Below are 27,022 nucleotides of genomic sequence, written 5' to 3' on the forward strand. Positions count from 1 at the left end.
GACTGACAGGAAAGAGGATCTTCCGCGCCGACGAACTGCTGGGACACAGTTTCCATTGTCACGGCGACACCCACCCAGCTCTTTTCTCTTCCACGACTCATCTTTTGAGTAGTATCGGTATCACGGTGTCCTCCTACATTGTGCCACACGGTGACTCAGGCAGCCTGTAGATATGGGTGTTGGCTCGAGAGGCGGACAGCAACGAGCCTTTGTGAGTGAATGCACGACGCGGGGCAAACGTGCTTCTTGGGAAAGAAAGGATTACTTAAGAGTCTGAAAATAGCCAGGCGAGGTCAACGGAGTCTGAAAAACCACTAGAAATAGGAGGGATGATGCTGAGGTTGTCTTGTCGGGTTTGGATAAAGGTTGGCAGAGGGTCACAATTAACAACTGCATGCAGACTAGAGTTCATGAAAACACTCTTGAGAAAAACCTTGAATTGATTCTAATGCCTCCGTTTCCACTCAAGCTGTTCCGTGGCGGATCCTGACCTTTTACTTAGCCAGAGGAAAACAAGATAGAGAAGCTACATTTCCTAATTGGTGTCAGCAGAAGTTTCATATTAAGATGCAATGAGCTCGATCTGGACTCACATGGTCAGACTGCTGAGCTGTTCGGAGCTGCTTTTGCCTCCTACTTCTTTTCAGATTTCACACAACTAAGCTGCAGCTGTAATTTTGAAACTGAAAGTGAGATGATGTGGCCTTTTGGGTGAATCTGGAACGCAAGAACGTTTCGACTGGGTGTTTCAGTTGCACAAAATACCCCAAATACCGAAGTCATGAGCCCGGGCCTGAAGGCTTGGACGCTGTGTGTCTTCATCAGAGCCTCCAAAACACTGTGAGTCCTGTCTGAGACTCTCTCTCATCCCTGCTGGTCCTCTTGTCTGTTCCTAGAATAGCAGCTCATGAAAACTCATGAGAATCGACTTAACTTTGAGCCCAAACACTGATTTAAAAAAAACAAAAAAACAAAAACAACACACTGTTTTAGTTATTCAGTCACTAAAGCAACTGTCTGCTATATCTCCTGCACATTAATAACAAAGCTTTCAACACAGTAATTTACTGGTCCTTTAATGTATCACTGCTATGTTGGTTTAAACCTGTGGTGATTATAGTTTTACTGTAAAATTTACTGCAACATCTGTGTAAAAGTTCTGGAAAAGATTTAATACTGTCCAAAAAAACCCAACCCAAATCAAAACAAGCATGTCATTACTGTGGAAAATCAGTGATATTAAAGCTACTGGTACAATTCAATGCAGTTGAAAATCACATTGAACATCAAACTGCTGTTAATAATCAACTGACTCAACAAACAAATCCCCAACACATTTTTTTTTTTTAAGTTATAATTGGTTTTTCTCACTTAGATTAATTACACTAAATAAAACTAAAATACTCAAATAAGGTGTAAAACCACTGTTGAAAATTACAGTGATATTTAAAACTTAAATAAATACAAAACAATCTGTTATTTCCATATGATATTACCTGCATATTTCTAAAATATTTGTTCAATTTGAAAATTCCCCAGTAAGTGCTACAATATTGTAGAAAATCTGGTATATTTATTCTAATATAAAAAAATTTGCAATAATTATTTAACAACTTTGAAATGACAAAAAACACTACAAAAACCCCAGGACTGTAAATAATGAGTGGTATATAAAGATCTTCATTAAAAAGAAAATCAAAGGAAATGTCTGAGATGCAAATTTCCCCAAAGTGTGACAAATAAAAGATGATCTTATCTTAAAGAATAAAACAAAAACAAACAAAAAATTACAATGAAGATTTTTATACTACTGCTAATAAATATCTGTGATATTTTGACTTCTGTAAAACATTTTTTTTAATATATTTTGATATTGTCAAAAATGTGCAAAATCAAATCTTTTTAAATTACTTTAAAAACAGTAAAATATTCATAGTGTAGGAAAAGTCAGTAAATGTCACACAACTGTGAAAAAGCAGTCATTTTAAAACAACTGCAAAAAAAACAAAAAGATTTTTAGACTGTGGAACATGACAATGATATCATTACTGCTGCACTTCTATTAAAAAAAAAAAGACTAAACCCACAGCTGATCCCTTTGGAGCAGAAATGGGCATCACAAGACCCGGGAGCCATATGTGGCCCGTTACCTCTGCTTGACCGGCCCTCAGGGTGTCACTGTGAAATCCTCAATCAAGTTAAAATCACTGTTATTATTGGCTCCATTACATTATTGGCCATTATTATATTATTGGTTGTGTCTCGCACCTTGGATAGCAGAGCGAGCAATTGTTACCTCACAAGATTGATGTGTCACAGTGGGGGGGGGGGGGGGGGGGGGGGGCAGATGAATGAAAAATAATATTTATTTACTTATTTACTGAACTTGAAATTGAGAAAAAAATGTAATCATCATTTCCAGACCAAGACTGGGACTTGGGAGAAAAACACACATCAAGGCCCTGGGCAGTATTTGAACCTGTGACATTCTTTGTAAACTAGTAAACATCTCTAACTCTGTGTTAACGCACCAAATAAACAAACTGAAGGAGATCGTAAGCAGTGATGACAATAGATTTTGTGGCGCTGTAAAAGTGCTATAATATGTCAATCACTTGTAATTATAAAAAACTATAAAACAATAATAAAAGTCAATCATCAGCATGAAAGCCAAAGTAACACCTCGGACTGTAGAATTATTGCACTCAGTGGCATTTATATGATTAGACCTGACACACTCATTGTGTTTTTAATGTGTAAATGGTCATAAATACACACTTCCAGCAGATTTTATGATGCATACATTAAACATAATGTTTCTTTTTATGGATTTTTACGGAGTATTTAATTACCCTCCAGATTAAAACATTCACTCAGTGTTTCACTGGCTCCTTTTAAAGGATAATGAATTAATCTGTTCAGTTTTGACTGAACTGACGACAGGTTTTGAATCCTCCGAGAGAAAAAAAAAAAATCAAAGATGTTGAAGCGACAATTCCGGGAGGAAAGGGATCTTCCCGAACTCCCGTCAGATGCTTGCCCGTCTCTTCGGATGGATTTCAGCGAGTGGCGGTGGCGAATACACCCATCTTCCAGACGCGACGAGCTCCTCGCCGCACTGGTGGGGAAGAGCGGGGACGTCAGGGCCTCGGTCCGCAGCACGCCGCGCTGCTCTGCCGTGACTAATCGGGTCTGGATAAAGTTGCTCAGTGGCAGATTACTTCTAATATGAGGGAGAGTTGTACTGACAGCTTCAATCCCTCTGTGTACAGAAGCAATCAGCGGCGAGTGCAGCCACTTACAGCTCCTGTTGGGACTCGGGAAAAGGTGCTTATTGTGCGAAGGCAGCCTCCGCCGTTGGTCCCGTTTCAACGCAGCCGAGCGGGAAAACTCTCCGGAGTTTTGGCTTGGATTGTTACCGAGACATTAGCGTCTATAGGACTCCCCTGGCTGCTTCTCCCCTCCTGTTAATGCAGCTCTAATTAAGAGGACTTCAAAGGGGTCGATGGCACATAATTCAGACGGAAAAATCAATGACTCTGGCATTTGCTTTTGCGTGGCACAGACCAGCTTCCACAGCCCCATTGATTTTGTTCTATTTTAGGCCTTAAGGTTCACTTCCCATATTGGCCGGTCAGCGCGAGGCAATTCATCTCGGGGTCCAACACGGCCTCAAGCTGGTCCGAGACCACCTGAACAAGCCCCTGGAATAGAGCTCCGCTGCTAATGCATGTGAGCAGATGTAGCTGCCAGCTGAGTCCATTAGTCAGCGGAGTTGAATTAGACCGCCGACGTCCTGCTTGCCCATTCGTCTCACTAATGTTTGGGGGGGGAAGGGGGAAGGGGGGGGCATAGGGGCTCTGACCGTGCAGGCGTGGCTGGAGGACGGCGGCACAGGTGCTGGGAGTCAACGTGCAGGAATCAAGCCACGCATCAGAGGAATGTGACGGATGACCTGCAATCTGCTCCACCTGAGAGTCGCGCCGTTAAAACATTAGGTGGGAAAAACACTGAACCGGGGGAAGTGCAGAGGCGGCAGCAGAAACTAACTGGGTGTCATGACATCATGCTTATTTTGCAGTTACTTATTGATGGACGAGGTCTTGAAATGGGGAAAGAGAGAAACTTGTTTGGTGTTGTGCAAAGTGTCAAAGAAGTAGATCCTCCTGGAAATGCTGCAAAGGACAATTTTGTTGTTTCTGTTCTAAAAAAAGTAAATTACTACCTTTACAATGACATCCGGACACAGAGCTCACTTGATGTTAAGCTAATAAGATGTGAAAACAAGTCCAGCACCAGAACATCATGTTAAGATGATTTAAAGTTTACATTCTTGACTCGACTTTCTATGACGATAAATAAATGTTTGTTTTCGGTTGATGCAGAACTAAAAGTACAAAGTTTATCTGACTGTTTTCTAGTTTCTGTCACGTTCAAGTCACTGCTGCTCTTTATCTTTATCCATCTTCTTGGTCCTCCTTTTGGTCACCTATCTCTTATTCATGTTTTTGTACAAGAGGAGAAAACTGGAGTCCCCAGAGAAAACACGTCAGACCAACTGGGGATCGGAGCGTTTACAAAAAGTCGTTTTCTCAGTGCTCCCGGGCACCGTCGTGGCGTAAACAGACACCCAAAACGCAACAGAAGTTTTCCATTTTCACTCCTCAATCATTACTCAACTACTTTAGAAAAATGCACTCAATCCCTAAACAAAGCTGAGAGAGAAGGACGAGATATCAGATGAATTTGTGCGTGACACAAAAGATCTGTTGAATCTCACAGTTGTGTTTCTAATCCAACTTGTTAAAGTCCATGACTACAAAGCTTTGGATTCCATTCCCAAGGGAGCTCCGGTGTGACAATAGTGGTGGGAACATCCTGCGACAGGTATGTTAACCACCTCACCGTCACCTCCTTAGCGGTGCTTCACATTCCAGCTTACGCAGCGGTATGACGTGTAGATAAGTGTGAAGCTCAGTTGTGGTAATTGTCTAGGTGAGATCTGGCATTTACACCTGGGGGAAGAAGTAAAGAAGACACACAAACGTTCTTTCTTTTTTCTTTTTTTTTTTCTCCACATGAACTGAGGTGTTTTTACTGCATTTCAGTAACAGAAACAGCCTTAATACACATTGCACTCACAGCGAAGAAGGACACACATCCTCTGTCAGTGGACAAAGTGATCTGAAGCGGCCCTTCGAGAGAAGAGGGGGTCCGCGGAGCGTTTCCGCGGGCCCCCTCCGCTCCAAAGGCGCCCTGCAGAATGCAGGCATTAAAAGCACCCAGTTGATGCCTTGGCGGGTCAATACAACACACACAATGGGTGTAGATGTGATCGACAAAACTGTGAGGGTGAGGGGGGAGAAGCGGAGAGAGAGAGAGAGAGAGAGAGAGAGAGAGAGAGAGAGAGAGAGAGAGAGAGAGAGAAAGAGAAAGAGAAAGAAAGGGGGCAAATCCACTGACACATAATCACTGGAATGAAGACTTTTCATTCGCTGGAGGACATGCAGCCCCGACGAAACTCTCTGGACTCTAAGATAAAACTTTACTGGCGTTACAGGATGTGCGCGAGAATCTAGAACTGGCCTGTTTTTCCTCCCGATTAAAAAGTACAACTGTGGCGGCCCCCCCCGTTTGCCCCCCCCCCCCCCTGCTGTCGGTCAGGTGATGCTCCAGTGATGCTATGCCAGTGTGGGGTTATGTTAAAACGGGACAGGTGGAGCGCCGCAGAGGGCGAAGGCGTCTCTCCGCCCACCCCCCCGATCCGGGCGGTCCACACGTCTACTGATTACTGCTAACACCAGTTTTGTCCTTTTTGTCCACATAAAAAAAAAAAAAAAAAAAAAAAAACGTTTCTGTGTTATTTTTCCGTAATATGATACTCTTGAAAAGTCATACACATCCATATAGATAGATGAACTCTTTTTTTTTCTTTTCTTTTAAATGTCAGCATACAAGGTAAGCTGGGTGACTATATATGAAGACAACAACTACAACTTTCACAGCACTGGCATTGGTTAATTTTAAATACAGTACTCAAGCATTGTTAGATTAATAAAATAACAAAAAGAAAAAAAAAAAATTCAAATAAACCCAAAAAAAAAAAAAAAAAAGAAAGAAAAAAAAGGAAAAAAAAAAGAAGAAAAGAAACATAATACCCCCGAAAAAACAAGCTACGGTACGCAAGTTGGTTTCTCCCCTAAAATGTTTCGTTTATACTTCAATGGCATGATGTACATATTTGTTTTAACCATACCGACATTGATCCAAAGGGAAAAATTGTCTATGCAGTGGAGCACTTTGGAGTTCCCTTAATTTCATACAGTACCATGCATTTATCTCATTAATTTGTATATTTATTTATCCGTTTATTTATTTTGTCCTCTAAAATTTCTGACTGAAATCATCAATAAACGTGTTAAGATAGCGTTGTCTTCACATAGACTCAGGTAATGGTTTCGGTCATTTCTCGGTGCACATCCACCCTATTGCATGTTGACAGGTTTTGCAGGATACAGTGGCAATCGTGGGGTGAGGGCAGGGGGGGGGAGGATTGTGGGTAGTGGGAAGGGGAAGTGGGTTATGAGGTGGGGGGAGGGGAGGGGTAGGGGGGGGGGAGGGGGGTCATGTATGCCAAAGGAAGGGTTTGAGGTTGTCAGCTCCTAGACGACAGCCTTTGAATCCTTGCAGACCTGAGTGGTGGTGCCTGAGTTAGTCTGTTTAATGTCCGTCCTCCCTCCCGCACGGTTCGCTGGTCTGAAAAGACAAAATGGAGCGGCGTTAGAGAGGGGGGCGGGGGGAGGAGGGGGTCGTTGCGTGCGATCGCTCCCGCTCAGGGCTAGGTCTATCCTGCGTGGGATGGACCGAGGGCTTTCGCCTCTTGTCACTCATGAGTAACGCTTTCAAATCTGCAGTGAGCGATTCCTGTAAAAGAAAACCTCGAGAGACACGGAAAGTGCTGCAACTCTGACTGGAGACACTTAACAAGCCCTTGACCTCGATCTGTCTGACTGCGGCTCCTGTTCGGTGCGGTTATATATCCACAGACCCCACAGATGAGAGAGAGAGAGAGAGCGTTGTGTCTGACGGCACCGCGACAGGGTTTGCGTTGTATTTTCACCCACTGGTTCCAAACAACCAGCAATACCTTCATAGCATGTGGGGAATTAAAGATGCTTTAATGAGCGCCAACGAGAAGCGAATGATTAACTAACTGCTCAGGTGAAAGTGTAATTGCTGCCACATTTGCCCCTCCTCTCCGTCGATGACGTAAATGAAGCTGTTGTAACACTGCAGTCCTTTTTTTCTTTTTTTAACTGTGAAGGAGAAACACAGAGTGGTGAGAAAAGCACTGAGCATTCTCTCTTCTTGTTTCCGCACTCAAGTCACACCTACTATGAAAATACTGGAGGAAACAGTGGTTCCCAAAAAAAGGCCCCACGGCTTCTCTGCTGCTGTCCTTCCTTCCTTCCTTCCTTCCTTCGCCGTCGTACTTGAAGGAAATAGTGAATGAGGGGAAGGGAGGGGAGGGGAATTAGGTGGAGGAAGACCTCGTCACCATCACAACGGCGCCTGGGTGCTGATAACCTTCATGCAAGATATAAAGCGCTGGCGGGAGCGTGGTGCATGTAAATACAAATGACTATTGTAGCTCAAGAAGTGTCGAGTGTATGTGTGTGTGTGTGTGTGTGTGTGTGTGTGTGTGTGTGTGTAGGCGGGGCAGGAGCTGATGATTTACAACACAAAGCTCCAGCTGAGGCTGAGCGGCTACGAGCGCCGGACGCCGAGCGGCCGCTTGTGGTCTGACTGGGTCCGTGTCGTTCCGTACCTTGATGGGGCCATCCACCGGGTCCAGTCCCTGCTCCGACAGCTGTTTCAAGGCACTTAGAGCAGCCTGAGAAGAGAGGGAACAACAGATGGTCGAGTCAGTGAGGAAAAGGAGGGAGGGAAGGAGGGAGGGAGACTGGGTGGGAAGAGAGTGAGTGTCACCCTTCAGCTGCTTTTCAAATAACACTTACTCTGGGAAACCTGATGCCAGCAGGACACTTTCCCTTCCCTCTCTGTTGTCTTTGGCTTCCTTTCTCTCACTGTTTGTCTAGCGTTATTGGGTTAACATTTCCACTTTATGTTTTGGCTGCGCCGCATTTTTTTCCTAAGTCAATCCGAGTGACATCTGCGATCGTGCCGACCACAGCTAAACAAATACCCCCGGAACACCTACCGATCCTCAAGTTTCAGGAACAAAACACACGCCGAAACCCGCTAATGAGCGCCAATAACCAAAACGGACGAAGATAAACAAGTGCCCATGTGTATTACATTTGCATTAATGGTTGTATATCAATATTTTCACGCTCCATTTGTGGTGGAGATTTGAAACCTTCCATGTGAGCGCACGCTTGTATCAGCGGCGCTCGCTCTCCAGACAATCCACAGCGTCTGCCCAAGTCTGTCCGTAATCACAACCAGCCATGGGGCACCAGCGAATCCACAGCAGTGTCAATTAAGAAACTATACGCTATCTATGTCGTCGAACCTTGGCTCAAGAATGCCATGAAGTCATTTCCGTCCTGCTGGTTGCCTGCCGGTCTGTGCCAGCTCCACGGCTCTGCTGGTGATGTGAGAAGGGTCCAGCCTGCTGTCATGATATATGTACAACATGTGTGGGAGTCAGGAGGTGCGACGTGGAGGCGCACACGACCAAAGGTGGGCCATGAAGACGATTACAAGAGGAATATATATATATATATAAAAAAAAAAGAAAGTTGTTTAGTGTGACACTGCGACTGTGAATTGTCTGCTTTGTCTTCGAGTGGCACAACTGTTTGTTAGACACTTTGGTTAGAAAACTGCTCTTCGAATGAGACGGTCCATCTGATATGAACAAGTTTAATCATAACACAGATCCTGAGGATTTGCTCCAGATGTGTTTGTTATTTTCCTCTCAGTGTGGGCAGATTTGGAGCAGACAGGCTATTTGAGGGAAAGAAAAAAAAAAAAACATTGAAGGCCACAACGTGAGGAACACCAATCATGCAGTAATGCAACTCCGTTTTGTACGTGGACGAAAACTGAAGAGTTTCAAAGTGAGAATCAATATGAAGAATAAAGGTAATTTAAGGGGCTTTGAATGGGAGCTGCTCTTTGGTTCCAGTGGGATTGGTGTTTCGAAAGCCATTGTTGCAACACTTAACAATTCATCGACTTTTCCAACTCTGGCCGCCGTACACTCACTCCGTCGGTCAATAGGTGGAATGGCATAAGACGACAGAACGTCATCGGTGGCTGCAGAACCCGGGAGAACACAAAAGGACAACCATCTGTCGCGCTGAGAGAAATTATATATTCAACTAATTGCAATTCTCTATGTAATTATTTATGCTTTCCGTTGTGTTTTGGGTGTTTGTTGATACATTTGAAGATTGAAGCCATTTAAAGATGATATACAATAAGGTATGATCTTCAAATAGCTTCAAACATTATAAAAGTGAGGCGCAAGTTACGTAACTGACACCAGAGGAACCAGCATGTTTCCCACCTCCCATCACTGCCCTGCATCGTGCCGCTCTCTCTGGTGCCACTCACAATGCAGAAGACATTGCTCATGAGAGTCCCCTCAATAGGGAACAGGGAGAATTCAGCTGAGGAGCAAGACTGACTGCTTTCAACCTATAAACACTGCAACCAAACCAGATGACCTTTTATTGGGTGAAATGTTCATACCCACTGAAGAACTGAGTCATCATGGCACTCAAAGAAGTGTTAGAAGGACGTATTTGAAGGATTTGGCTTCTACGACACTTTCCACGACAGACATGTGCATCAAAGCAGAACTGTCAATCTTCTATGAGAAGAAAAAAAAAACTAACCAACAACAACTCTGGATGCAAGAAAACTGGAAGACAAACACACAAACAGCTCAGGGTGCATTGAAGAAAAATTAAATACCCACATCGAGCCCTTGTTGACACGTCACGCTGAACTGACATGGCTCACATTTCCTCAACAGTTCCTCTCAGAACTTCAGGTTTTATTCAGCCTGATCATTCAACTGTCCTAGCAACCCTTGTTGGAAGGCATGTCTGCACAGTCAGGGTCGTCACAGCCGCCACGCCGTCTAACGACGTCAACTGTCATCTAACCTTTGAAAAACTGGAAATATATGTTATCTGCAGCAAATCACTGACATAAAAATGGCTTGTCTGATTGTCAATTTTGTGCATTAAAAATCATAATCCATCACATTATGTATGGCCTTGAGCCAGCCATAGCATTATGATGATGCGTGAGTTTGTCTTTTTGCTTCCTCCTTTTGAATGTGTGCTTTGGGAGTTGGAGGTGAAATATTAGCAGCAGATCCTTTATATCGGGGGTGTCAAACATGAAAGTCTTGTGGGCCAAAAACAGCCGACAAGAGGCTCCAAACAATGGTTTTTTTCCAGAAATTTGTAAAACAAAGCAGGCATAACACAATACGGAGGCCCGAGGTGAGATATCGGTGATGCTGCCATGAACGATAGCTACCTTGGTGATAACAAACTAACCGTGAAGAAAAGAGCCATGTTCTTTTGAGTTTTCACTGCTTGGCACAAGAGAGCATCATAAAAATTGGCTTTATGTTGAGATTGCAGATATGTTCTGTAATGATCCCTTGTGGAAAATATAGACCCCTGGCCCCTGAACTAAACTGTGTTGGACACCTCCGCTTTAGATCCTTGTGACTCAATGAGCCTCGGCCACCCACGACCCCCTCACCATTTCATCACTTGTTTCTTCTTCTTTGGATCAGTTTAGATAGATTATCAGTATCATTTACTTCACCTCTCAGTGGTCATAATGTTTTCACTGATCGGTATACGCAGTGAAAAAAAACCCCCAAAACTTTCCAACAGCTCGACTTCATAATTCTGGGCACATCTGGTACCCAACGCGAGCCTGTTGCACTCCATCACTGGTTAATCAGAGTCAAGATAAGGCATAAGTGGTTCTGCTCAGTAGATGAGTGAGATGTGATGACTGGCTGAGTTCACCTCATTACCAGGACCACCAATGTCCCCCTGTACTTAAGTCTTATTAGTTACACCAGAGGAACCATACAGACAAATTCACCAGCCTCTCCCACAAGAGCACTGGCCCGGGAGACATAATGTCTGATATGTGCTGACATGCAGACAGAGATGTCTCCATGTGAATACCGATTTCTATTTAAGCCATGTGCCCAAGAGGAAACATTTATCATACTTTAAATCCTGAGAAAATATGAATCCCACCGCATGCCATATCAATATGCCTCTATGGAATGCAATATGTACAGGAGGATGTTACAAACTATTACCTCTGTGCTTGCATACAAAATTATTTTCAAAGCTTTTAGCTTCAGACCACGAGAAACATAAACCAGGAATCATAGTTTATGACTGACAGGCGCAGGGGTCAAAATCTGGTTTGTATCCATCAAATAGAGAGAAAAAGAAAAAGTGTGTGATAGTTACAGGTACTAAAGAAAAACTATACAACAATAATATCAGGACCGATTTGAAAAATTGATAGTGTTTGGGTATTACTTAAGTTCTTTCTCCAGAGACCCAGAAATCAACTGAAGCTGCTCTAAAGTCTATAATGGACAATTTATGGTGCAACATGTTTTTTTTGTTTTTTTCCCCTCTCTCTGTGAGAATCTGACAGCCAGCCAGATTTAGAGGGTGAATATACTTGAGGAGATTTAAGGCGACAACCCAGCAGAACATGACAGAAAAAGGTATGTTTTCACAGTAACAGAGTTAATAATTATATATCATGCTAGGAGGGGCTGCATGGAACAGTTACATGAATTTTCTGTCGACTCTTTGCAGCGTGGTCTGCACATTGAAGTAGAACAACTGTAATGACGATAAGAAAGAAATGAATACCAGACAGAACAATCAGGATCAACTGATCCAAACAGATACGTAGCTTTTGATTTGACCTGATACCAATAAACTGCAATCACAGCCAACTAAACAGCTTGTTTGTTGTATTTATTCAATCAGTTTGGGATCTTTTCCACCCTGAGTAAATACCCAGAGACCATCTGTTGGAGTGGGAGGGGGGTAGAAGTGGTGGGGTAGGGGCTGGAGATAAACAGCCATAAATCAGGAGCTTCGACAGTGGCAGCGCTGCTGATATACGACAGGCAGGCATAAGGGCCCAGCAGCCCAGTGAAGGACGCTGAGCCTAATACAAATACTGGCCTATCTGTGAGAATGGCAGCCAGCGAAATCATTATTTTTCTAATGTGATAAGTTGGCCATCGTTCGAGGCAGCCGCTACACTGACGCATCAACACCAGAAGAGTGTGTTTAGTCTGAGGTCGGGAAACACGAGGTGGAGACGCTCCATCTCTGTCAAAAGAATGGAGGGAGGAAGAGAAAGAAGTGTGTAAAGAGAAAATGTGTGTGTCCCTCTAACAAATGAGCAACGAAAGAAATGGCTCGCAAATATGAGGGTGAAACAGAGAAAACGAATTATTCGCCACTAAAACTTTACCAACCTATTAGGGATGACCCTCTAGTGGGGGAAGAGTATGTTTGACATGTCATTAACATAAATGGGTACGATTATTAGTAAAACAGCAACAATAGTTGTATAACGGTAGAAGAATTAGCTTGAAGAGAAATTTCAGACGCCTGAAATCAATAAAGCTGAGCAAAGACATTGGTGTCGTGGTCTTTGCCAGCAAAACAAAGAATTACTTGTTGAATGTCGAGTCCTTTATGCAATGCAGCAGACAACTCACACCTAGTAGCCACCCTGCTAATACTAGATCATGTTGTGTAAATAGAGTATCGAGCATTACTCTGTTTTCACCCTACAACTGTCGTAGTTGTAGGGTAGACCCCCCCCCCCCCCACGACTTAGAAACCAGTGAGCAGATGATATGGAAATGCTTAAAACTCACAGATTTAACTAAAAAATTTAATTTTACTCCCTAAGTGGTGTCTATGGCAACGTGCCCACACAAGGAGACTGAGGACACCAAAAGAAGTTTCTTGAACGATCCCTCCTTCACCACAACTTTAGATAACAATGTAGTACATGCCATCAATCCAAAACTTGTAGGAGTCCAAAGCAGCCCACAACAAAATCACCCACGAGCTCATCCATCCATTTATCTATCAGTCTGTCTCGAGTTCAAAGGCTTCGACAAACAATGGTCAAATGTGACAGAACGGACGAGTATCTGCAACCGTGGCCGAGCTCCTGATGTGGACTGACAAGGACAGGTCATTTTTCTAGGCCTGCTGCGCTGCTAATGGCTTCCCCAACAGAGGCTTCACTTCCATCAGCAGCTTGGTCAAACAAAGACCTCCGTCCACTGGGACTCTGCAGCCTGGGCCTGATTGATCTGATGGCTCATCAGATCCCATTGACCCTGACAAATCAGACCCGTGTATCAGTCTTCAATGCTGGACTCCTGGCTTCTCGGGACGCACTGAAGACATTTGAGTGGACAAGGGCAAGAGAAAAAGCTGAAAAAGGAACAGAACAAAGTTATTTGGGAAAACGACTCGGACAGAAATGGGGTTGGGACCCTTTAGTCCATCTATCTAAATCCTTCATCGTTTGACCCTGAACCACCATCAAATCCACTAAGGAGGTCCCACAAAGGTGAAGACCACCAGCACATCACTGGGTCCTTTGTACTTGCAAATCTTTTCTTCATATACTCTGAATATACAGTAATAGTAAAAGAAAAAAAACCAAAAACAAATCTTCATCCTACTTTACCCAAAAACCTTACCATGGTTTGCCCAATCTCTTGACTTCATCAGACCTGGTTTATGTTTTGCAGGGGGAAAGATGAAAGTCCAAGCACTAATTTAAGGTTTAACCCAGTCTGAGAGGTGCACTGTGGTATTCCCCCTCTAAGCCAAGCAAATCTAGATTCCCAGGACTGCTTTTTGTCTTTTTGGCTCAGTGAAGTCCAGCTGGAATAATCAAACTCAAACCCTAATCTCAGAGCCAGGCCAAGAGCATCAGTGACTACCTCCCATTCTTGCTTTGATCCAGTTTCATTGTCTAAGTCATGTGTTTCAGTGTCCACAATGAACCGCAGAGAGGGAATACTTGGTTCATGAACATTTTCCTTGTGGATTTTGGCAACACTATAATCCCTCAGAAGCTCTGCAGGTGCAGTAAAATACTAACCCACACTACAATGAACGTTGGCTTTTAAACAAAAACAAAAACAAAAAAAAGGAGGGAAGTTCTCCTTTAATCTACCCCCACTCCCCCCCCAAAAAAAGAAGGAAGCATGGAAATGTAAAACTTTCGAATCACAGTACATCAAAATCTATTTATTCCAGCTCATTTAACACTGCATTCAACACCATTCATTAATGGCACTCTTGCTATATTAATTCTTGGTTAAAAAAAACAAAAAAAACAGATTTATGGATGGACTGCAGAATTAATAGGAACAATATAAACTAACACACACTTCACCCAACTCTACCAAGTACCACCACATTACTGTTAGACATAAACCACAGCATTATTTGACTAATAACTTAAGACGGCGCTGGGTGGACGGGCTGTAACCCAAACTGCCTGCTTTTGTTTGTTCAACTGTACAATCTACTATTCATCCCCGTGTTCTGTAAAAAAAAAAAACCCGCTCACTTATCAGATCGTACTAACACAAGAAACAGCGTGATTAACGTCGGGTTGGACGATTCTGAGCTGCCGTGAGGCGGGGGACACCCCGAACATGAAGGAGATGCAGGACAGCTGCTGATGAGGATGATCTAAGGGACATCCTCTAGACTAAACAATAACCAGAGTGGATTTCAAATAGGGTGTTTTACAGGCAGGACCTGGGAAATTAGAAAAATGAGTGCCCTGTAGTCAGAGAGGTTCTAAAGCGGGATATATTGTTCTGGAGAGGGCTTGTTCGGTTTTCAAAAGGCCACATAAAACCTTGACAGTGCTCCTCTCTTTTGCGCTCGCCCCTCAAAGCGAAAAAGAAATATGAGATACAAGGGAAGAGAAAATCCCAGCCATCTTTTCTGTCCCCCGTTAACCCTCTTGTTGCTACCGCGCCATCTCGTCAAGTCTCTCTCTGATGTCCAATGCACCGACGATTTTCTCCCCTCCTTTTTTATTTCTGCCATCTTCTCTTCAGCTTCTTCACATTACTTGGCTTTCGATTCCTCTAAATTCTTTTCTTTCCCGTCTACCCACATCAAAACCCCTGGACGAGGATCACTGGAATATTCCCGGACGGCTCGTGGAGGACACCTGTGTGTGCACAAGTGCTGGCAGTGTGTGGCTCCGTTTGTTAATGCGGTGTGATATGTACATGGATTCTTGAGTAACTGCAGAGAAAATGTATTCAGATCCTCTTACCAAATACTCATCCTCACTCTCTCTCCAGATTTCACATCCTCTTTCACATCAGAGACATGGATAAAAGAGGCAGTGTGCGCCTGGCAGTGGCCTCGCTGTAGCCTGACATGACTTTAATTCCTCTGAAGTAGCACTTCACGTGTGCTGGTAACTGTGTAGCTGTGAAGGTGATCGCTGGAAAAAAAAAAACTTCCTTATGAGGAATTCAACTCGACTCCTCAGTCGCATGAATAGGGGGACCATCATGGCGATCTGCCTTCCCCCTGGTAGATAGTGTTTTCTTTTGTGTGTCTCGCAGGCATGATACACGCGCTGAATGCTGGCTGGGCTACGTTAGTGGGTAACGGCTGTGGGGCTCCCCAGGGGAGCCAGCCTTTGCTGACATGGGAAGCCATAAATAAGAGCCCGGGGCGCAGCGCCATGTCATGCGTCATTTGGGCCGGAGGGGCCTGCTTTATCCCCTCCCACCCCCAGGCTGCTGAGCATGGCACCTCCTAGGGCGTAATACAAAACATATGGGCAGAGGGCGAGGGGCAGAAGCACCTCAGCATACCTTACTTCTGCCTTGTCAGCAAAGCATCTCAGAGGATAAGCAGATACAGGCGGCCTCTAAGATAACATTATGCTACTTTAACACGATATATAGACTTTGTCGAGTAACCCAATCACTCGGCTTGGTTATTTTTGGTTGGAATACCCCACATCAGAATAGCTTGAAAAGAGAGATAAGCTGAGATGTTTGCACTTTTTTAGTACACGGACATAAATGAATGAATGAATTATACAGCTCCATTGCACTGCAAATGCTGTCCAAGTATCCATCACTAGTTCTTGTATACAGGATCTTTGTTCATATCTCAGAGTCCAGTTTTTCTTGTGTACTGATAGCACATTTTACTACTTATCTTTTAAATTGTCTCTGCTTTGCATCTTGCTTGGTTTAAAACTGCCAAGGTTTTTTTGATAGTTTAATATGCTTTGATCTTGTTTTTATTGCTGGTTCTAATCTCATATCTTAACTGTGAGGCTGACCTCCAAATGTCACAGCCTTCAAGCTTTTTTTTTTTGCATTGGAATCAGCAATGTTTCGCAATCGATCCAACACAGGCACCACACTGGATTAACATACCGGCCAAATACCAAGAAGTAGAGTGTAGTTCTTTTCTTTATTGGAGAAGAAGTAAAAAGTCAACGACAACAGCGGCGATGATCGTATTAAAAGCTGCTTGTCCCTCTGCCCGATTGAAGTTACATCGTAAATATGTTTGGGGCCTCTCACCAAAAGATATAGTTGCTTTTCGAAAGCATTTAGTTCTAATCTCAATGCTGTCCCCATGACTCATGGTGATACAACATTGGCTCTGCAATCTTAAACTTTGAAAAGATGGATGGAAATGATAGATGGCTTTGTGAGTGTCTATAAGTATATGTAACTAAGAGCTTCGATGAGCCTTCAGCGCAATTTACCTACAGTACAAATAAATTCACCTATACCTAAAGGCCAAAGGCATATGAGGAGTCATTATTCTGCGTTTGGATTAGTTTAGGAGCAGAATGTGCTTTATAGTGTGACACACTGAACATTTTATAGACAAACATCACTTTATATACTTCAAATACATTTAAAACCACAAAGTCACCAGAGACTGACAGTGCATCGGATACACCCTCTGGATGACACATTCTCTGAAAGAAAGAAAGCATTACACCCTTTCATCAGAACTTAAACAATGAGACACCACTACTGAGAAAGGAACTTGGTCGGCGTAGGAGGTCACATGGGGGAACCTATATTGTTCTTTCCACACTATTTCCAACTTATTCCAAGACTGTTTATGAATCAGTGGCGAAACACAGCTTGATATGTGCTGTAAAGCATGAGGAATGCATTAGTGATGGGACTGCTGCTATTGAAGATACGGGATATCAACGGAAGAACGACCTGAAGGCTGGTGACTCACCAACATGACCAGTGACTAAGTTCCTCTGCAAGGAGTCGCCTTGACTTTCACTGGGTAAGCACATCCCAACACACAGACACAAGCTTGGTGATGACACTCTGGTTGTGCTATTCCTATCTGACTAACCCAAGGCACAGCAATAATTACATTTCCAGCGCAGCCTGTGGTTGTGTGACTATAAAACAAAGCTGCATCATAGATCTGACGATCCACCACAGTTATTGGGAAGTTGAAGAAGTTGTCAAATGTCACAGTTTAACTAGCTTGGGGCCTCATGGTGAAATTAGAAGGAGGAGGTGTGGAGACACCATCTGAGTGTCTTCTGTGGATAAAATCCTTTTATAACAGGTTTCCCCAGTGATTCCTGAGCAGTGTTACATCACCCCGTCTCCACCTGCAGAGATCCACCTTTCTATGCCAGAGGGAGAAGCTGCTATAATCCTGAACAATTGGACTCAAATTGCCCTTGGGGAGGTACAGAAAGCGTTGGGAAGAAAAGCCAGCCTTCAGGCACTCGCTCTCTTATCAGCAGAGAGATAGCGATCGGCCCCGAGGGGCGTCCAATTTCTCTCTTTTCTGCTTTGCTAATCTCTCTTTCTTTTCCATTTCTCCGTTTGTGTCCAAGATCGACCATATGATCCTTTTAACTGCTCTTGTCCTGCCAGTTCCATTGTCCCAGATTTGAAATGAAAAACTGGAGCCGTTTGTTCGGTGATGGAGTGGACTGCCGACTGCAATGGGGCAGCGGCACACGGAGCGGTTGGGTGGAGATGCAAATATTGCAGTCGAGTTTGAAAGAGGCTTGTTTAATGTGCAGCACAGAGGCGCGGGCAGCTCCCGCCAGAGGCAAGCTCCAAGGCATTAACTGCTTCCCACGTATGCATAGCTAATTCCTTGGTGCGGATATAGCAGTGGACTAAACCTGCCTCTAATGAGGAGCTCACCCTTTAATGTCAAGTAATATTGCTGGCTGTCATCAGTCCTTCCATTTAAATTGCAGTTCATTAATCAATTCATTAGGCTTTAAATAGAGCTTGCATTAATGGTAATGAATGTGGAGACTGCTCCGATGAGTCATCACAGCAGTGACTTCCACATGTTATAAAACCTCCTCTGTGATCATTCTGCAACAGCTGCTCGTCGTCTTGAACACAAGATTTTACTCACCAATGCAAAAACAGCTCAAGAACAAACTGGATTTCCTTTGTCAAAGTGACAAAAAAAGTTTACGTCTGTAAGAAAGAGCTGTTTCATAATTTGGATAATTATCCGTTCATACCATTCTCCTCAAACTAAAAAAAGAAAGAAAATAAAGTGGACAAAGTTTACAGGAAAGACTTACAGGTGTGGAAAAGCCAAACAGGACGACCTGGGAATGTAGTCGACGAAAGGGTTAAGATGAAGGGTCGGGAGGAAGGAGCGAGGCTTACAGTGACAGCCACCAGCTGCATGCAATAATCCCCGACCCTCCATCGTGAGTCTTTTACATTTTTTATGTAAGAAACAACACTGTGTAAGAAAGTGGACGTCTGCTGGACGTGGACATCCGGTAACAAGAGAGGACGAGCGGTCAGACAGCATTTTACACGCTCTTCCTCTTGTCTCTTGCTCCTTGTAGCTCCCTCAGCTCCTTTTTGCATTTTAATCACCAAGTAGACACAAGGGACGTGCCTGTAAAAACTGTTGCGCTGTTTTATAATTTGCAAAGTATCCTCGCAAAGCCTGTGAATGTTTCCCATTATCCAGCATGCTCACCGGGCCTATAAGACGTGGTCAGACATTTCATCTTTTGCTAAATCCTAAAAAAAAAAACAACCCACCACCACAGAGTGGGCCTCCGTCTCACTGTGTGACGGGAGCAATTGAGACCCACCAAGCGTCAACCCCTGACGTGTTATGAAAACCCTACTATGTTCCTATAGCAACTGTCAGTGTGTGCTGCACAGACAGATTATGTATAAGGCATGTTTACTGAAAACAATAAATTCCTGTATGCTGATATCAAGAGGCAGGCTTTCGCTGGGTAGAGCTCCTCCGAGCGGGCTTGTTTCGAGAGGAGTCTGTCGGGGAGCCACTCTAACTAACCAAAGATGGAACGTGAGAGTGACAACATGCGAGTAATGCATACTGGAAACACATGTCTCCTCAAAATGCCAGCACAAAATTATTACCCAGTTAGCTTTAAGGCCAGCAGGCCTGTCATAAAGTGCTCGTAAACAACAGGAACCAATCTGTAGAGGAACAAAAGCTACGTTATGGATTCTGTCTGCGAACACCAGCATGAGGCGAGGCCGGACGCGGAGGGGCTGACATGATGAGCCATCATAGATTGACATAAACATGGTGGGCCTCACATCTCGAATCAAAGCCGCATGGCATAATCTTCTCTTAACAGATGGGAAGGTTCGCAAAGGAGCTCCAAGAAATAGAGGTCTTTTATTTTCAGGATTAAACGACACTCATAGGATTTCATTTTATAACAGTTGAACCTAATTTTCTCTTTTCATAGTGGGACTTTGGGTTTGATTATGTCAAACAGTTAAAAAAAAGAAAAGCTCATACAGAAACACTGAAAGCACCACGTTTTGTTTAAACAGACACAAATTTAGCAACATTTACACTGGAAATACTATCTTTAGGTGGATTACTTTCATATACCACAGTGGTGAACATATCTTTATTAAAGATTTATTACACACTATCTTTTCTTTAATTTGATCTAATACAATAATAAAAGATGTATATTGAATTCTGTAGATAGGCTTTACAAAAGCTTCCCTTAATATCTGGAGCTGTTTCACTGAAAAATGAGCCCACATTTCCTGTGGCACCTCCTCGCCTGCTTATGGGAGACTGTTGCTAACATTTGGTTGATGGAGATTTAGTTGCGACTATTTTTTCAAAGCGTAGTAATCCAATTCAACATTAAATTGGCAGCTGTTAATTTCAACAGTGTGCATACATAATCATAAGTATATACATATATGAATGCGTATATAAGTGGGGAAATACATGTAAATAAATAAACCTACGCATTTATGAGAATCAACAGTTTTCCAGTCAAAAAAAAGCAAGGTCAGTCTGTGTGAAGTTTACTTCAGAGCCGCGATGTGTCAGTGACGCAGTGATTTTATCCAGTGAGAGCGAGTGAGCACTTAATTATCTGCGGGCGAGTTTTTACGAGCAACCTCACACATTTTTACAGCATGGCAAACAGATAGTAAACACCAGGACAGCGCAGTGCTTTACCATGCGATTAAGACACAGCTAATTAGATAGCGGACTGTAAAACAGTGAGGGGAATCGTAAAAGACGGGAGCAGAGACAGGTCTGAGTGAGGGATCAGGTACGAGCAACAGACGTTTAAGTCAGGACACAGCAGGCCGCTGACAAATGATCGAGGTAGGGTTTCTCATTTCGGCTGCCTTCTCAGTGGTGGAAATGTAAATAACAGACTTTTCTAAAGTAAAAAAGAAAAGATCCCCTCACCCGCAAGCCCCCCCACGTACACCATCCATCCATCCCTCTATTCTTCTGCTCTTGTGCAGTGGTTGGTCCCATGAAACAGGGGTCAAGGTACTAATGGAGGACCTGGTGGCCTTGTGTGCCTCTGGAAACACCACCACCACCACCACCACCACCACCACCACCACCACCGCCGCCGCTCCCTGTTCTCTTATAAATCAGGCAGGCTTCATTGAGACTGTCAGAGCCCTCTGATGTCCAAGCCATGTCTCATTTCAAAGTCCCTCTGAAGGCTCACACGGTTCCACGTTTACTCTCTGGGCACCAGGAGGAAAAAAGTGGACGTGGGAGTTTTTGAAGAAGACGGGCAGAGAGAGAGAGAGAGAGAGAGCAAGAGAGAGAGAGAGAGTATGAAACAGAGAGAGGCTGTGAGAGAAAGCAACAGGAAAATTAGGAAAAGAGAGGTCCCAAAGGAAAAAGGGGGGGCCTCTAAAACAAATGTTTATTTTGTAACTATGCTGCATTAAACCACTTATTTGAAGCATCCCCTATAAATCACACTGTTTCGGGAAACTCATTACCGCGTCACTCAAGCACGATGTGAGTATGTGTGAGCACGCAGGCGTTTGGAAATGTTGGGTAGATAAAATACCTCCTCCTGCTCCACACACGCATAGTTTACAGTGCATCTAGGCAAGTGCAATCAAAACATAATTTCCGCTCCTTCGCGGTGCACGGTGGTGCGTAGTCTGCAGAAGTGAAAGTGATCATTGCGATAATGACTTGCTGTGGTTTCCTTTCGTGGGTCCATTCATTACAAACCCAGATGAGTTACATATGGCTTTAGAAATGATTGTTTTCCTGACTACAAGTACTGTTGTTACATATACGGTTTCTATTATACAATCCTTCACGCTAACCCAAGTGACACAGAGATATACCTTTAATGCGTACAAAGGGAAAACAAACCAATAACAACTGTATGTTATGAACAAAATTAGAAAAAGATAAACAAAAAAAAAGTCTTTGTTTCTGTAAGAAATAAATCTGCTAATACACAGAGCCACATAATTGCAAAACAGATATTAAACTGAAAACATTTCCTACACTGAAATCAATAAATGTAATATTAGGAAATATGTACCACTGTCTCACATTTAAGCATTATAGAGTTGATGTTCTTCCACATCTTTGTAAACATGACTTGTTTATTAGCAATGATTAGACTCAAGTAGTTGTGGAAAAAAACTATTTAGTGAACCATAAATACAAGTGACTGAGGAAGAAGCTTCTGAGTGGTGCAGATGAAACAGAAAGAAAATATTAAAGCAAGTTAATTGCTCATCAAATGAACTCTCATTTTGACTTGATGACTGCATAAAGTAACACCCAGGGTTGAGTAACTTTGAATATTGGAGGGTCAGAGAAACTCCCCCACTAAAGAGGCAGATTAGGACCAATCACTTCTCCCACGGGAGTTTAAGAACTACTGCTACTGATTTAAGAAGATGGACAAAGTGCATGTCTTTTTGTCAAGCCTTTTAAACTGACATGCATGTGATTTGTTTTTCCATTTCTTTAAAATGCATTTACGAGTTGCCGAGTAATCGTTGATGACCAAATAAAAGTTGCGCAGCGAGTCGAAACATTAAACTTACAACGCTGGCACAGTTTTGGAGGGCAACCCTTTGAGCAGAACATAAATGACACACAACAACGCGTGCGCTGCCAGAACCTTCGAGGCCGAGCTTTTCCTCCAGGATTTTGCATGGAAGTAGCACCGAGTCGTAGACACAACACATTAAGGTTGGATCACGGGGCGTAGCAAACAAAGGGAGAATCCTACCAGATCGATTTGGAACAAGCACTGTCACACCCCAAACTCTGAACAGAGCCAGGCGAGGCGTTTGAGTCGGTTCACATCTTTGCAGTTGGGTGAAACTAACTGGCTGCAGTCTGACGCTGGATTTATGGTCCGGCTCAAACGCATGTCGGCGGACCAGATAGTGTTGCAAACCGCCTCCTCTCGTGCCTTTTCCTGACATTAGACGGTGGCTGTAGTCTTTTTGTGCAGTACTGCCAGATCAGGCTCAGCGTAAATGCTTGCTAACTTGTTTCAAGCCTGTGACAGGGGTCATATTCACCGGGGGAGAGTCAGCCTGTATCCTGCTCAGACTTGCAAAAATGAAAGGTGATCGCCCTTTAAAAAAAAAAAAAAAAAAAAAAGAAGAAAGAAAGTTAAATGCACCTCCTGTTTCACTTGCCACTGCAGTTTCTCCTTCTCACATTTTACCTAAGGACAGTGTGGTTTGCTTCATCTTGCCATATCTCCTTCAAATGCAAAGGGCCGGGCGGAATTTACATATAAAACAGAACACAAGCCGTCACTTGTGACTTTATTTACAGAGGAGATTCGGGAGATCACCGAAGACACACGCACACACGGCGTTAACTTAAACTGCAGGGGTGTGTGACACCTAAGTCGTAACTGGTGTTAACCCCTGATGAGACTGTTGTTTTGAGTGTTTCAAAATGTCTGCAGTTCCGAGGCCTGAGAATGCGTTAACATCCAGATGAAGAGGGAGGCGGCTGAGGTGGTGGGGCTCAGACAGACAGGAAAACATTCCCCAGTCGCTACGCTCATCTCCATAACTCAGTACACAGCCAGAAAGCACTGATCCTGACATGGTGCATTAACGACCCAACTCCCACTACAGCAGGCGCTACTGAATACTTAGTCAGGCAGGCATTCAACACGACACACTAAACCTTCCTTTTAGATAAAGCTTCTATTTTCTCACGTCAACCTGGGCCACTTTTTTAGGTTCCCACTACCGGAAGAAATGTAATGCACCAATCTTCTGTCCTCACTCTCCATACTGTCATATATTTACATTGCGTGTCACTGAAATCATGCGTCTGTACTGTCTCCCCTCTGTCCTTTCCAGGAAGGTCTCTGACCGTGGAACTGGAAGTCCAGGATCTGCATTCCCATCAATTCTGCTTGTTCTGTCCTCAACTTGTTCATTCCTCTCTGTCCTACCATTTTCTCTCCTACTAGATTTAACTAGCAGATTTACACAGTCTAGTCAAGTTTATTATTCACTGAACTCTTAACTTGGATAATACCGTGTATGCAGAAAAAAATAAGAAAGCTAATAATTGCTATCGTAGCATTTACACTATGTGCAGGGAAAACAGTTTGGTATGGGAATAGAAGAACACAACAAAATCTCATCCTTTACTTCATGGTTGTGGATCCTTCATCATCATCAATCATAACCTGTAGTTAATTTGCATCAGGTAGAAGCAGCCTCATCCGGTAACACCATGACGCTGTCAGCAAAATGTCAGTGTTCACCTGTGATGCCAGCAAAACACACTGTAATCACACTGTGTACGCTGAAATTGCAAACAACTGTCACAAACAAATAGCATCTAAGCATCTGGGAGATCAAGTTTCATTATGTCAGGAAGGAGCGTGATCACAAGCAACAATACAGGACATTGTGCAGTGTGCACCTTCATGTACGTGTGGTTGTTTTCATGTCTGCAAGTGAAACAAGTATGCCTGCAATTACTGTCAGTGTGTGATTTGCTTTTGCAGCAGTCCAGCGAAGATTAATTCTTATAAGTTTGTAACCACAAGACTTGTGTCAGATATCAAGTTAAAGGCCCCCCCCCCCCCCCTCCTTTTCTTAGTAAAGGTTTGTTGGCGGAGTTGCACAATAGAAGTTTTTATATATTGCGCAACACTGCGGGAGCAGATTGACAGAATCTATGTTGTCCCACTTTGTTTCATCTATGTTGTAAGAAATTGTTCTTGGGAGCAAGAGATCAGGAGACTGGGCAGATTTACGCACGTCATCGTCAACAGTGTGTGTCAAGTGGAGCATTTCCAAGTGGCTGGGAGAGAAATGTTCATTACTGGTCTCTAAGGCATCCCTTTTTTGGGGGTGAAATAGAAAAAAGGGGTAAAAAGCTGCCATTTGTGTAATTAAGTCAAATGTTTTGAGCTGCACCTGTAGATTACTTGAGGTACAGTATGTTGTAATTTGAGCATTTATAACATGTTCTTCCACCACTGTACACTAGGACTATGACAGGCAATAGAAGTCGCTGTTTGCATAACGCTGATTATGAAACAAAGCAGAAATGTTAACCGATGCCGAGTGAAAAACCAGTCTCGTCTTGGCGCGAGAAAAAGGTGTTTTATTTTTATTTCTTTCTCTAAAGGTGACACATCTCACACGTTGTCCCGGGGAGATTGCGGCGCGCAGAGAAAAGAGAGATTAAAAAATGCGGCCCTTATCTTGGGGACCTTTTCAGCGAGGCGAACTATCACTCAGTATCAAATGTCATTAAGTTAATGAGCGGAAGACGCTCACAAAGGACAGCGAGGCAGCGGCTGAAGCCGCCTGGTTTTTCTCGTGCCTCCCACAGAGGTGACAAGTGAGGAAAGGTGTGATTAGTTTACAGATTTTTATCCACACCAAACGTGTGGGTGGGGGCTGATCACACGCACACGCACACGCACACACACACACACACACACACACACACACACACACACACACACACACACACACACACACACACACACACACACACACACACACACACACACACACACACACACACCCGTAGGCTGCAAGGTCAAAACATACTGCTGCTCTTAGCATGGATGTGATAATGAATCTAGCACCTTCACTTAACTTAAAGCGATCACACTGATCTGGAGGATACATGGCCAAGAAGGAGGGAGGGAATCATTTTTATTAAACCAAAAAAAAAAAAAAAATAGATGTATAACAAACTTCATTAAGTTACTTCAGTTCCAATAAAAGGTTCTAAAATAGCTGGACTGGTTACCATGATACCAGGTGAATATTTTTACCACACAAGAAACGTTCAGATCTTCGCCTTAAGAGAAGCTGGAGGCGCTGAAACTCAATCCAAGCTGTCATCATCTGTGAAAGCATTCATGCATCTGGCCATGATGTGTCATACCTTTGAGTGTCTCACAATTCTGTACGTGTCTGACATCTTCAAATGTCAGCCCAGTTCCCGGCACATCCTTCACGGGCACATTGCCTGTACAGCCTGAGTGGCGGATGCAAGGATTTTACTTTTGTTGTTATCGGAACTGAACAAATGTTATCAACAGGTTTGCTGGCATGTGAACAAATGATGTCCTAACTGAGAACACTGTCTTATTGTCTGCTTTTTTTCAAGATTTGTTATTTGCTGTGGAAACGCCGCTGGCTGCAATCAAAAGCAACAAATACGCTTCTGAATTCTTCTGTTTTGTTTAGTTTTTTTAAGTCCGGGCTTATCAGAATACATTTAGTATCAAATCAATGGAGGCAGAAGTGCATCTAAAATACTTAGATCACAATAGAAAAGTAACATTTTCACACAATTCAATAAAAAAGGCTTATTTATATATGGATTTAAATATATTTTTATGAGCTATAAGCTGAAATCATAAAGTACAAAAGCTTGTAATTAGCTCAATGAAACAAGTTAAGTCTTTTTTTTTATTGAATTGTGTGAAACAGACTTACCTTTGAAAATAAACCTAAAATATAATTGTTGAAACTAAACGTTCGTCGGTTTAGTGAGTTAATGACTGAAGGATTTAACCTTAGTCATTTGTTCTTAATGATTTGTCGGTGCTTGAGGCAAAGGAGTGACAGATGGCATTTTCAGAAAAAAACAACTAACCAAGAACAACAACTAAGCCTAACTTTAGGTCCAGTGAAATAGTGAGACCACCCATTGTCTGAGTGGTCATGCTGGTTATTTTCTCAGTTTCAAACTCTTCCTACAGGTTTAAAACATAAACTCGAGGCTTGTAAGATCGCAACAATTATCCTAACACAGTAAAAATAATATCCAAAACTTTTTCTCTTTTGTGTATTGAAGAATTGGCACTGGGCACTTTTAAACTTCTCTCATTCATCAGGTTGGGTAACACTGTGGAGGTAAAACAAATAAAATATCCTTGAGTTTTTGATGTTGCTCACTTTAAATTTCTAACAGCGATTACAATGTTTTGTCAAAGACATGACATATGTCGATTGTTTTGACTTTTATATGAAGTGGGTTTAGATGCAGCTCTGGGCTTACATGTGTGCATGTGTGTGTGTGTGTGTTTATTCAGTTCCACACCATGTCAGCTCTTAATAGACATGCTAATGCTCCAA

At 43.1% G+C, this 27,022-nt stretch overlaps 1 protein-coding gene across 1 annotated transcript in view; it reads right to left on the reverse strand.

The window, feature by feature from the left end:
• Positions 1-5,674: 5,674 nt before the first annotated feature.
• Positions 5,675-27,022, reverse strand: part of stau2 (staufen double-stranded RNA binding protein 2) — a 99,078-nt gene continuing 77,730 nt past the window's right edge. Inside the window, exons 14-15 of the mRNA XM_080514759.1 lie at positions 7,829-7,894; positions 5,675-6,756 (exon numbers count right to left, since the gene is read on the reverse strand). Coding sequence (XP_080370885.1) covers positions 6,721-6,756; positions 7,829-7,894 — 102 coding nt within the window. The 3' untranslated portion in view covers positions 5,675-6,720. The remainder of the gene's footprint in view (positions 6,757-7,828; positions 7,895-27,022) is intronic.

This window comes from Blennius ocellaris, assembly GCF_963422515.1.
Source record: "Blennius ocellaris genome assembly, chromosome: 19".
NCBI classification, from domain to species: Eukaryota; Metazoa; Chordata; class Actinopteri; order Blenniiformes; family Blenniidae; genus Blennius; species Blennius ocellaris.